This window comes from Camelus dromedarius, chromosome 3 (assembly GCF_036321535.1).
Source record: "Camelus dromedarius isolate mCamDro1 chromosome 3, mCamDro1.pat, whole genome shotgun sequence".
Lineage (NCBI taxonomy): Eukaryota > Metazoa > Chordata > Mammalia > Artiodactyla > Camelidae > Camelus > Camelus dromedarius.
The window spans coordinates 96,042,493-96,056,324 of NC_087438.1; the positions used below are offsets into that span (position 1 = coordinate 96,042,493).

The window sequence follows — 13,832 nt, forward strand, 5'->3', positions numbered from 1 at the left end:
CCTACCGCACTATATGATTAATGAGTTACTGATAAATCTTAATGCAAGATTTTTAAAAATTACTTACCCCCCGTACATTTTTAGGTTGACATTTAGCATTTTTCATTAGAATTGCAAAGGATGTAATTTCTTGCATTCTGTAAGTCTCAATATCTATATCACTCTTAAAAGTACCTAAATGAATTTAAATTTGATGGTGATTTGACACAACTATCACCCATTTAAAATTTTTTTTAATACATCTCCTATATTCATTGTATACTAAATTACTTTGCACTTAGTATTACTGCCCAAGAGTCATTCAGCTGTCTGAATTCTGCTGCTAGACCTAGTAAGTAACCATGGCATTGCCTACTCCACTCTGGATGGGAAAGACCAGAAACAACATGGAAAGGCTATGCACTTTACTGTGTATAAAAAATACCTCAATTTTAAAATTGAGGATTTGGCCAGACCACTGTAGAAACTATACCACCCAAAAGTCTGTATACAGAAACAGGCTCTGCAGGCCCCAGTGCAGGGTGGGCACCTCGGGCCCTCAGCCTGCCTGCACCCTGACACCCCTGCCTTATGAGGACCCTTCACTACACCAAGCTGACTTCCACTCATCCTGCAGTCCTCAGCTTAAACTTATTTCTTGAAAGGGCCCTTCCCAGACTCCCTCCTTCGCCCAAACAGTCCCTTTCTCTCTCATTGTACACCATGTTCCTTTCCTTCAAAGGACTTACCACAATCTGTGCATAGACCTTACTTGTGTGCTTATTTGTTGAGTGTTTGTCTTCACCCTTGGACCACAAATTCTATGAAAGCAAGCAACTGAATCACCTCTGCTCCATGGTATAAACACAGTGCCCAACAAAGTAGCATATAACGGGCACTCAAACATCTGGGCCAAAGGGGATAAATACACGATTATCAATTCAGCCTCCCAAATACCTCGATCCCGGAAAAGAAGCTGGTGTTCTGGATAAGGGAAATGGGCATTTTGGTCACCAGAGAGGTATCTGTCTCACAATACATAAGGTGGAATTGCGTTTTTAAAAACAAAAAAGGAAGGAAAAAACCTCCATGTCACATAAAATTTCCATCACTTTAATTGAATAGTAAGATCCTTAATGACAAGAAATAGTGTATCTTATGCACCCCAGTGTTCACAGCAGCACTATTTACAATAGCCAAGACGTGGAAACAACCTAAATGTCTATCAACAGATGAATAAAGAAGTTGTGGTACACACACACACACACACACACACACACACACAGAAATATTACTCAGCCATAAAAAAGAATGAAATTATGCCATCTGCAGCAACATAGATGGACCTAGAGATTACCACATTTAAATAAAATAAGTCAAACAGAGTAAGACAAATATCATATGACATCACTTATATGTGGAATCTAAAAAAATGAGACAAATGAACTTATTTACAAAACAGAAACACACTTACAGACATAGAAAACAAACTTACGGTTACCAAAGCAGGAAAGGGAGGGGGAACGGAAAAATTAGGAGTTTGGGACTAGTAGATACAAACGACTATATACAAAATAGATAAACAACAAAGTCCCTCTGTAAAGCACAGGGAACTATATTCAATAGCTTGTAATGACCTACAATGAAAATATATGTATGTATAACTAAATTGCTATGCTGTACACCTGAAACTAACACATTGTAAATCAACTATACTTCAACTGAAGAAAGAAAGAGTGTATCCTGTGTCTGGGTTTGGCCTGGTGGTACGTGGGGCTCCAGCGTGGGCCACAACCTCAACCACCTTCCCTACTGAGGCTGATGCTGATGCCTCACGTGCCCACAGTAAAGACGCACTCCTATGGGTGAAGCAGGGTCTTAGCTGGCTCCTCCTTTCAAGGCTCCAGATGGCTAAGGATGAGGGCAGGTGGCAAAGGAAGGAAAAGGCACAGACCACACGTCTCACAGCCACACGCCCCTGCTGAAACTCAGGCCCGGTGCTTGGCACCTCCACTGACTCAGAGGTATTTCACTGACTAACACTGAAACAGGAAAATTTTTAACAGCCTCACAAGTCGATACTCAAAAAAATCCCTGAGATGCGACAATGCCTGGGGAGGACTGGGGTCACCAGGCTTCTAGTTCTTCCCTTCACCTAAGTTGGAACCAACGTTAAGTTAGACTTCCTGTTCTGGGGCCCAAGCTCATTCAGAGGATTATTGCCTAGTGGTTAAGAACAGGGGTCCCACAGTCAGGTAGGCAGGAGTGTGAGGGTCATTCACCCACCTCCTACTGGCCACGTGACCCAGGGCCAGTCACCTGCCCTCTTTGGAGCTTTCATTTCCTCTCTGGTTGCCAATCAAGCTGTTGTGAGCGTTAAGTGAAATGAGGCTGTAAAACAGTGAGCCCTAGGTGTGCGACACACTGAGCAGGGGCTGTGTTTACCTGCACGTTCTCTTCGGTCACTTCAATCTCGGCTGTATAGATGTAGTCAATCAGCTTACTGAGCGTCCGCCCATCCACATCCTTGATTTCTATCTTCTTGGCTTTACTCTCAGACATGTCACCTACAGTTCAAAACAAAAACAAAATGGACATGAATGTGGTGCCAAGGGTGTATTTAACTTTCACATGGCCTCCTGCCCTGTCTTGGCGACATCAAAGCACTGCCCATGCTCCCAGAGGCCACAGAAGGAACTCAGGCATGGAGGCAGATAAACCAGCTGACATCAAGGTCACATCAATTTTGGGTCTGTGATCACCCAAAACCCAGTTTTAAGCGTTCCTCACTCTATCTGTTGCCCATTTCCATTCTAAAGGCAAATATGTCTACAGCAAAGCATTCAACCAACAGTTACTGCAAACTTGTACACGCAGGGCCAGGAAAGTGAACAAGATATGCACGTGTTCTCAGAGAACCTGGTCCAGTAGGGCAGATACATAAAAATATATGAGATGGTAAGAACTTAATAGAGGTCTATGCAAAGTACCAGTATAACAACAATTTTTTAAAAACCATTTATTGAGTGCTAACTATGGCCAAGCACTGTGCTGAGCACTTTAAACTACTGTCTCTTTTAATTAACAACCTATGAAGGTTATCAATATTATCCCCATATTACAGATGAAGAAACTGAGGCACAGGACTGTAGTTAATTCATTTTGCCCAGAGTCATACATCTAGGAAGGAGCCAGGCCAGGATTGAAAGCAAGGAGTGTGACTCTAGAGCCCACACTTGTAATTACTAAATTATACTAAATCCTAAGGAGGCAGAAGACAGAGAAACAAGCCCTCTCTGACGAATCCAGGAAGGCATCCTAATAGGAGGGCACATTTGAACTGGATATTCCACAGGCAGCAAAGGTGAGGAGGGGTGAGCTGGATACAGGAACCACAAGTGCAAAGATAGAAAATTAACAAAATGTATACCTGGAGGGAACTCTAATTCAAAAAGATACATGCACCCCAGTGTTCATAGCAGCACTATATACAATAGCCAAGACATGAAAACAACCTAAATGCCCATTGACAGGTGACTGGATAAAGAAATTGTAGTATATACATATACATTTACATACAGTAGAATACTACTCAGTCATAAAAAAGAATAAAATAATGACATTTGTAGCAACATAGATGAAGCTAGAGATTATTATACCAAGCGAAGTCAGTCAGAAAAAGACAAAACCATATGATATCACTTATATGTGGAATCTGAAAAAAAAAGACACAAATGAACTTATTTACAAAAACAGAAATAGACTCACAGACATAAAAAACAAACTTATGGTTACCAGGGGGAAAAGGGGTGGGAAGGGATAAATTGGGAGTTCAAGATTTGCAGATACTGACTACTATATATAAAATACATAAACAACAAGTTTCTACCATATAAAATGGGGAACTATAGTCAGTATCTTGCAGCAACCTATAATGAAAAAGAATATGAAAGTGAATATATGTATGCATATGTACGACTGAAACATTATGCTGTACACCAGAAATTGACACAACATTGTAAATTGATTATACTTTAATTAGAAAAATAAGTAAAAAACTCTAAAGTTAAAAAAAGAAAGAAAGAAAGAATAGTGCCAAAACAGTAAGTTTTGGGAACAGTGAGAAGCCAGTATGGCTGGTACGTGTGGTGACAGTAAGAAGAAGGAGGCTGGAGAGGCAGATAGTGGCCAGGACTTGTAAAGCCCAGTAAACCATGCAAAGGAGTTTGGACTTTATCCTAAGAATAGCACCACTGAAAGGTTTTAAAGGGGAATGACATCAACAGATGGGTGTTTTTGAATGAAATTTTGGATGCAGGGTGGAAGCTGGATCAGAGGCAGGGAGAACAGATGGGCAGCCCTGATAATAATCCAAGAAAGAGAGGACACAGGCTTGTGAACTAGGGCAGCAGTGGTACCACGTTTGCACAATCCGGAGGGCCCTGACTCCAGCCTGTCCTCTATATACAGTGCACACGTTTACCTAGAGCCGGGCTCATTCAACAAGGGCTGCTGAGTTCAGAAGGAAAAGACAGGCAAGACATGCATCTTTATAGGCTGAACGAAAGGGCAATATGACTGCAAGAAACAGGGATTCAGAAGTCCTAATGTGAGTGTGAAAACAGAGCCTGGGCGGTTGTTTTCTCTCTGTGGAATTTGTCCCCGGGAGCCAACAAAATAAAGTACAGTACAGCATGTGGGCTGCAGACGCCCACCTCCAAGCTGCACAGACTGCACGTGATTGTTCCGCCAATCCACGGTTCCCATCCTGCACAGTTCTAGATATGAATGATGCTGAGCAGGGAGGAAAAAGAAGGAAAAAAACCTATTCCAAACCCTGCCAGCTCCCTCCGCTGCCAGATCAGGTAGACCACAGACATCTCCCCTTACCTGACTCTGTTCTCTCTTCTGACTGCTGGTAAAAGCCAGTAAACAGGCCTTAGCACAAAGAGCTCTGAGATGGAAACAAAGAGGCCAAAAGGAAACAGGAAAAGATGGGTTTCTCCGCTACCCATGAAACAGGCTCTCACAAGCTCTCTGTTGAGTTTACACCAAGACAAATGAGAACATACACACAAGGAAATCAGAAGTTAAATTCATCTCTCTAAACAGCCATTAAGATGTCTATTAATAAAAGTCCAGTTGGTAATTATATCACAAATGGTCATCAAAGGTGGCCAATTCTTAGTTTAAGAACTTGGGCCTTAGCACAAAGAACGAAAAAAGGAGCAACCTGACTGCAAGAATCAAGAGACGCAGAAGCCCTTAATAAGTGTGAAGCACAGCCTGGCCTGACTGTTTTCTGTCTATGGAGTTAGTGCTTGGGAGTCAGGTGAGGGTTTTGTAACTTGGGGTAAACAAGCAGAAACTCCTGAAATTACATGAAAATATTTGTATATGTGGGCCAAAGTTTGATTCTCTTGGGGATGACAGATCATTTTCATCAGTCTCAACTGTCCAGAAAACATTAAGACACATTTTTCTAAATGATGGGACTTTGGGAGATTTTCTTTCTTGCTTCTTTACATGACTCAGAAATTTCTAATTTCTGTATTAAGTGCTTAAAATTTCAATAAGAAAGGAAAAAGTGTGGAAAAAAAAACAACAACCTAGGGTTTCAAAGACAGTATTTATCCTCTGAGAAATGTCCCTTATAGGAAATTGGAGACCTATACAAACCAGGACTTGTAAAATCCCATTTAATATCTCTTATAAACCAGGAGAAATTAGTGCACCAAACTAAGACATCAGCTTCAATAGACCTAAAAGTGGTAGTAATAATAGTTGTTGTAGGGTGGAAAGGGATAAATTTGGGAGTTTGAGATCTACAAGTGTTAGCCACTATATATAAAAATAGATTTTTTTTTAAGTTTATTTTCTATAGCACAGGGAACTATGTTCAATATCTTGTAATAACCTTTCATAAAAAAAATGAAAATGAACATAGACTGGGATTTCAAAATTGTAGTATAGATAAACAAGATTATACTGTATAGCACAGGGAAATATATTCAAGATCTTATGGTAGCTCACAGAGAATAAAATGTGACAATGAATATATATATGTTCATGTATAACTGAAAAATTGTGCTCTACACTGGAATTTGACACAGCATTGTAAAATGATTATAAATCAGTAAAAAAAATGTTAAAAAAAAAAAAGAAAATGAACATATGTATGTATATGCATGACTGGGACTTTGCGCTGTATACCAGAAATTGACATATGGTAACTGACTGTACTTCAGTAATAATAATAATAATAATAATAATAATAATAATAATAATAATAATAATAATAATAATTGTTGCTATGTACCAGGTCCTCAGGATTTACATACATTATTTCATTGAATCCTAATAACACCCCCAGGAGGTACTAGTATTACTTCCATTTGACAAATTATAGAATTGGCATTTCAAGAGGCATTTGCACATAGCTAGTAAGAGGCAGGACTGGGAGTTGAAAATTGGCCTAACTTCAGACTTCATGTCATTTCTAATAAATCCCTCTATAATGTAAACCAGACCTTAACTAATGACCTTGATAAAAGTATTTCCAAACAAGGCCTATGTCCACATTCTGAGGACAACTTATACTAAATACCTACAAGCAAGAAAGAAGGGAGATGAGATCTTGTCAAGTTTATTGTCAAGATATCCTCAACACCTAACAAAGTGCTTGGTATATAATAAGCACTTAACACATACTTGTTGGAGCAGGGAAAGAAAGAGAGAGGCTTTCTCTTGACATCTCGTTAGGTCCACAGACTTCCGTAATTCTGGAGGGGGAGAAATCAACAAAGACTTGGCCATTCTTGTCCCTTCATTCACCGTGACTACTTCGGCAAAATATTTCTAGCAAACAGAACATAAGCCCTATAAGTCCTTCTATATTTAAGGTCAACCCAAGCATCCTCCTCTGCTGGTTTTTCCCAAGAGGACCAGCCTAGCTACCTCAGACTCTGAACTTTCAGAAAACAGGAAATGCTAATGGCAAACAGGTACATGAAAAGATGCTCAATATTTCTAATTATGAGGGAAATGCAAATTAAAACTACAATGTGATATCACCTCACACCTGTCAGAATGCTATCATCAAAAACAACACAAATAACAAATGTTGGAGAAGGTGTGTAGAAAAGGGAACCCTCATGCACTGTTGGTGGGAATGTAAATTGGTGCAGCCACTATGGAAAACAGTATGGAGGTTTCTCAAAAAACTAAAAATAGAACTACCATATGATCCAGCAATTCCACTCCTGGGTATATATCCAAAAAACCCCAAAAACATTAATTCAAAAAGACACATGTACCCCAATGTTCATACCAACATTATTTACAATTACCAAGATATGGAAGCAACCTAAGGGTCCATCAGCAGATGAATGGATAAAGTAGATGTGGTCTATACATACACTTGTAACTTACATGATATTATACAACATCTATGCTTCAATTAAGAAAAAGAAAAAAGAAAAAAGAAAGTGCCTGTTGGTCGCACATCTTTCGTCCTTTGTTAACATATATGTCCTGTTCCTCCAAACAGATCATGTTCTACTCAAGGACAGATATTTGTTCATTACTTCATTCAACAAATATGTATCAAACAGTCCCTATGGGCAAGGCCTAGAGGACACAACAGTGAACAAGTCAAGTTCTGCACCCTCAAGGAGTTCAGTCCAGTGGAGAGAGAAACAAGTAAACCAACAATTAGAAAGTGTGTTAAATGCTAGAAAGAGGGGCTCAGCTTAAAACGTTCTTAAACAGGGATTCTTTTACCCTGAACTGTATGCACACAGGAGCACTATTTGCTTTTTTTGTGGCAAGAATCCATTGTTTTCATCAGATTGATTCATAATGGTTAAAAAACACTGATCTAAAATGAGATCTGGATCCAGCAATCCCACTCCTGGGCATATATCTGGAGGAAAATATAATTTGAAAAGACACGTGCACCTCAATGTTCACAGCAGCACTACTTACAATAGCCAAGACATGGAAACAACCCAAATATTCATCAAAAGATGACTGGATAAAGATGTGGTGTGTGTGTGTGTGTGTGTATATATATATATATATATATATATATATATATATATATATATATATATACACATACATACATACATACACAATGGAATATTACTCAGCCATAAAAAGAATAAAATAATGCCATTTGAAGCAAATGGATGGAAATGAAGATTGTCATTCTAAGTGAAGCAAGTCAGAAAGAGAAAGAAAAATATCGTATGATATCGCTTATATGTAGAATCTTAAAAAAGGGACACAAATGAAGTTATCTACAAAACAGAAACAGACTCACAGACAGAGAACAAACTTATGGTTTTCAGGGGGTAAGGGGGGTGGGAAGGGATAAACTGGAATTTGAAAACTGCACCTCTTGGGGAGTGAGGGAAATATTAGCTATCTTGATTGTGGTGGTGGTTTCATGGGTGTACACATCTACCAAAATTCATCAAATTGTACATCTGAAATATGTGTAGCTTACTGTACAGGAACCATACCACAATAAAGGCGTTAAAAAAATTAAATAAATAAAGTTAAAAATAAAAAAAAATACAATAAAATGAGATCTGTAGAAGGAGTTATGGTTGTCAGAGAGAAGGGAGTATGAAGGAAGAATATTCCAGGAAGAGAGAATGGTGTATGTAAAGGTTTGGAGGTAAGAACGAACATGACCTGTTCTGAGTCCATAAGAAGTTGAGTCTGGCAGGAGCACAGCATGCAAAGGGAGGAATGAAGAGATGAGGCTGGAGATATAAGCAGGGTCTGCACTTAAGGGTTTTGTGGGCCATGCTGAGAAGTTTAGACTTCATCCTGAGGGCAAAGGGGAGGCACTGACAGATTTTAAGCAGGTAAGGGATACATTAGATTTTATTTTGGGAAGATCACTATGGCCATAGTGTACAGAATGGGTTGTGGGTGAGGGAACAAAATAGGAGGAGGGAACAATCAGAAGGCTGCTGCAGTAAATCAGATGAAAGATGATGGCAGCCTGGACAAAGGGACTATGTCTTGAACTTTTTTAAATCCTCAAGCTCTACCTTAGGACCCTGCACTGCACCTAGAAGTCTCCAAGAACCATAAAGAGCCCAGGAGAGAAAGTCATAGTTCTGAATCCCAGCAAGCACACCAGGCACACAGCAGAGCTCTTTTTAGGTGGAAGACCACCCCAGGGGGAAGAGGAAGAAGGAAGTGCAGCTTGAGGAGCAAAACCTTTCACCACCACAGAATACTCAGGAGGGATAGAAAACCTCTGCTCATCTTCCAGACCTTTGGTATAAACCCAACCCTGGGGGAGGGTATAGCTCAGTGGTAGAACTCATGCTTAGCATGCACAAGGTCATGGGCTCGTTCCCCAGGACCTCCATCAAATAAAATAATAATAATAATAATAATAATAATAACAACAACAACAACAACAACAACAATAACATGGGCTCGTTCCCCAGGACCTCCATCAAATAAAATAATAATAATAATAATAATAATAATAATAATAATAATAATAATAATAATAATAATAATAATACCTAATTGCCTACCCCCCCACCAAAAAAAAAAAAAACCCCAACCCTATTATTCAGCAAAACAAGCCTCAAGAGTGAGAAAGGAATGGAAGAATGGCTGGCAGGTCTTTCTGAAGAACCAGACATAGACCACCAACCACCCCTACAAAGATGTATGGCAAAAGGGGAAAAAGTGCATTTAGAAGTCCTTATGTTCTAGAATTCTTCCTCACTCTTAAATTGAACACTTACTGTTGTAATTTAGTTTCATGTTCTGACTAGAAAGAAAACAGAAGATCCCTACCCTTTGCACAATGATCCTTTGTGAGTGTTAAGATGGTTATTAAACTTTCTTACCCCTAACCCTCATCTAAGTCCCAATATCTGGGTAGCCAACTCATTAAGCTAGAGGGAGATCTATGTCACATGTTAACACCACATGAGAAAAAGAAATACACTGTCACCTCCCTGAATCCCAGCCAAACCTCCTGCAGGTGAGCAGTCTAGGCCATTTAACTGCAAAAGGCTGACCTCTCTGTCTCCTGTGAAATAAGGACATTCCCTGCCCTGTCTTTATGCCAAAGCTGTGTGAGATTCAAAGAACATAATAAGACTGTGAGAACTGTGACAGGAGGATTCAGCAGAACTGCAGGGATGGATATAAGCCCATCACCCAACCTCCCTGGAATCTCATCCCCCTCTACTGCGAAAGGTCTTTCTGCTCAGCTAGAGGCACAAGGAGCACCAAGTAAGGAGGGAAGTGCCTATGGAGCCACAGAAACGTTTCACATCAAGCTGAACCACCAACAGGGCAGCTGATGTCAGAGCTACCCCACACATCCACGTGAGCTTTGTAATCTATGATGTGCTCTACACATAATAAGAATAAATTTTATTAGTACCTATTCTGTATTGGGTCCCTTTCTTCCCTTACCTAATTTTGTTCCCTGGTTATTATTATTATTGATTTATTGTTATTATTCCAGTCTCACAAACAAGAAAACCGGATCACAGAAGTTAAATAAATTCCCCACAAACCTACTAAGTACTGGAGTCAGGTCATTATGGCTCCAAAGCCCTTTCCAAGACACCACACTATCTCCGAGTGGAAGGTGACATTACCTTAATATGTTCAGTCCTTATCAAAGAGGCCTCCAAAGCAACAACTCCAAACATCCTCTATGGACATTCATAAAACATTTCTTACCGATGGTTATCCCCAGTGATGATCTGAATTTCAAGGCTGAGCTACTCTACGTCCAGACCAGTCTACCCTAGATCATCTTGGTCAAACCAGCTGCACCTTAATAGGTGCTGGTGGGTGTCTGGAATAGTGGTCTCTCTTCTGAGGTGCTACACAGGCCTGTGTTGAACTGCACCCAAATTAACTCTTGAAAAAACTCACCATTTCTACAACAAAAGCAACATATTTTTAGCCATGACTACCGTACCCCTCATCCTTAAATCTGGGACTCTTAAGCCACAGAAGGATGCCTGACTTTGATGTGGTGTGTTGGGGACAGGAAGAAGAAACCATACATCACTACAAGCTTCTGCCCCGAGGTAACCAACTCCAAAAGACAGTCACATGGAAGATGAAGCCATTTCTCCTAAATCCCAAGCAGTCTCTGATGCTTCCAACCCTTCTTTTTTCTGAGCTATTCTATCCAATCTGTAACTCTAATCTCAGGGGCAAAACTGTCAGAAACCAGACCCTAGCTACTGTTACTATTCTCTCAAAACCCTCTTTATGCAAAGGATTCTATTCCTTAGTGCTCCCTCCCTGCCTGCCCCACTGCCTTGGATTAAGTATTGCTGAACTGTATGTTATGCAGAGATCTTCAAAGACATCAAAACATCACACAAACACTCAAAACACAGATCTGGACCAGGGCCTGGCAGAATATGGCACAAAGAAAGGGTGACGTGGTTCTGTAGGATGTGCATACCTGGGAGGTGAGCAAAAGAGCCAGGCCTTCGTTGTTCTATTTGTGGATGGTTGGTGTCCTCTCCAGTTCCAAGACCCTTGCCTCTTACCTCCAGCACATTCCTGACTCTCCTCCCTATTTGTACTCACCATATGTTCAAAGACACGAGTTGAATCTCAGCCTACATCTAATAAAAACTAGACAGTAACTTTTCTTTTAAAAAAAAAAAAAACAATCTAATCAGCCTCTGTACATAGTACAATACAATCAGAAGAACAGGGCAGTTCACTCCCAGGGCTGCTTTCAGGATGGAGCTCAAAGTCCTTTGGCCATGATGATTGGCCTAAGACCCTGAGCCCATACATTCTTTAGAACTCGGCGTCTTTAACATCATAAAATGGGATTCTTTTTCAAGTATTTCGATGACATGTGGGGACCCATATGGAGTACACATACTATAGTACACAGATCCCATAGTAAAAGATGTGATAAAAAGAGGGAAAAAACTTGGGAAAATTATCTTCCCCTGGGATGGAGGGGCTAGATGGGGAGGATGGGGTTGAGGGGAATCTTCAGTTTCCACACTCGCAGGGGAAGGAAGAGCAGAACCAGCACCACCAGCCTCTCCAATCACATGATGCTAAAGGAGTGGGAGCCATTCAGCTGACTGCCCAGCCCAGATCTTCTCAAGGGCTGGCTGCCTTTGGACACTCTACTGTGGGCATTCACACCTCAGTTCCACATTTATTCCAAGTTACTCTGGGAAGGACATGGTCAACGAGTGGGGCTCGTATGTGGAACCATCAGAGGACATTCGGGCAATATGAACTCAGAGGACAAAACCAAAAAATAAACACTTTAAGCCTGAGTAAAAGATCTTAATCACATCACTCAAGTCAAGAAAGTCACACGTATTTTCTTTTCTTTGGAGCCTTAAACACGCTGATAGAAATGGACTTAACAAGAGTCAGCTGGGCCTTTTTGTTATTAATTTTATGCATTTTGAAGCTGAACCTGATAATTAGAATAAAATTTTGCAAAATCACTTTTTCTTCTGTACTTGTTTACCAAGGTTTAAGCAAAACTAGGGGGTCTCCAAAACCACACACGTCTCATATATTGCTGATGGAAATGTAAGCTGGTACAATAGTTCTAAGAATTGTGGAGTTGTAACATGTGTTTCACAAGTCTTCAAAATGCGCATACCCTTTAACTAGTATTTCTTATGCTAGGGACCTATACTAAGGAAATAATCAAGAATGTAGGTAAAGACTAAGTTGCAACGATACCCATTTTTGAATTATAATAGCAAAATACTAGAAAGAATTATAACTTCCAATAAGGAAATGGATTTTCAATTAGGATACATATGACAGGCTCTTATGAAACCATTAAAATTATGATGTAAATGTGATTTCATTGACATGAAAATATATTGACAATATATTGCTAAGTTCAACTAAGCAAATTTTCATTGAGCACTTACTATATGGAAGATCACACTAGGCAGTGGGGACACAGTAGTGAATTTAAAAGGTACAGTTTAACACCAGATATTGACACAATATTGTAAACTGACTATACTGCAATAAAAAAGAATGCAAAAAATAAAATAAAATAAACTCCTAGAAGAAAGCAAAAAAAAAAGTACAGTTTTTACCCTCATAAAGCTTATGACTAACCAGGGAAATCAGACAGTGAAGGAGTAATGAGATAAGTAATAATACTAAAGAGAAGCATCAGGTACCACAAGAGTAAATGTTGTATTATGTGTAATTTTTGTTTTTGCCTGCCCACATTTTCTATTTTTTTCCTGCAATGAACATATGTGAATAGTGTTTGGATGAGTAGGTGGACAGGTGGGTAGGTGGACGAACGGATGGAAGGATGGATGGTAACCAGATTCAGCGGAAGGCTTTGGGTGGGCATCACATTAGACTGCTTTATTCTCTTAAGTCTCTTCTCCCTTCAAATAGTAGACTCCAAAACCTGATCCAGAATCATCTTTTCTCTCCCTTTTTAAAATCACCTTGTTTTTGCTTAGACATTTCTACTACCCTAGAAGCAAGTTCATTAGCATAAAGTGAAGCCAATAGTACATTTCACTGCAATTCCAAACAGATTCCTCTCTCAACACTGGACTTTTCAAACCACACACACAGAGAATGACTGGCAGAGCTATTTATCGAAGGTGCAGCTGAATAGCTATTGCAGACAAATTATTTTAAAAGAGAGACAGATGAAGAAGAAGGAGAAAAAAGAAATAAAAGCCTTACTACTAGAGTTGGAGACTACTCCAAAGAGAATGTGGCTCAAAATTTCCAGGTCGTAAAATGAGCTGGTTTTCCAGGCTGCGCTGTGGAATTCCTGGCCCAAGGCTCCAAGTGAGGAA

At 39.8% G+C, this 13,832-nt stretch overlaps 1 protein-coding gene across 5 annotated transcripts in view; it reads right to left on the reverse strand.

Annotated features, from left to right (window-relative positions):
• KLHL3 (kelch like family member 3) overlaps positions 1–13,832 on the reverse strand; it is a 238,308-nt gene that overhangs the window by 68,686 nt on the left and 155,790 nt on the right. For all 5 annotated transcript variants that reach the window (XM_031449089.2, XM_031449087.2, XM_031449088.2 and 2 more), the window contains one exon: positions 2,425–2,546. In XM_031449089.2, the coding sequence (XP_031304949.1) occupies positions 2,425–2,546 (122 nt within the window). The remainder of the gene's footprint in view (positions 1–2,424; positions 2,547–13,832) is intronic.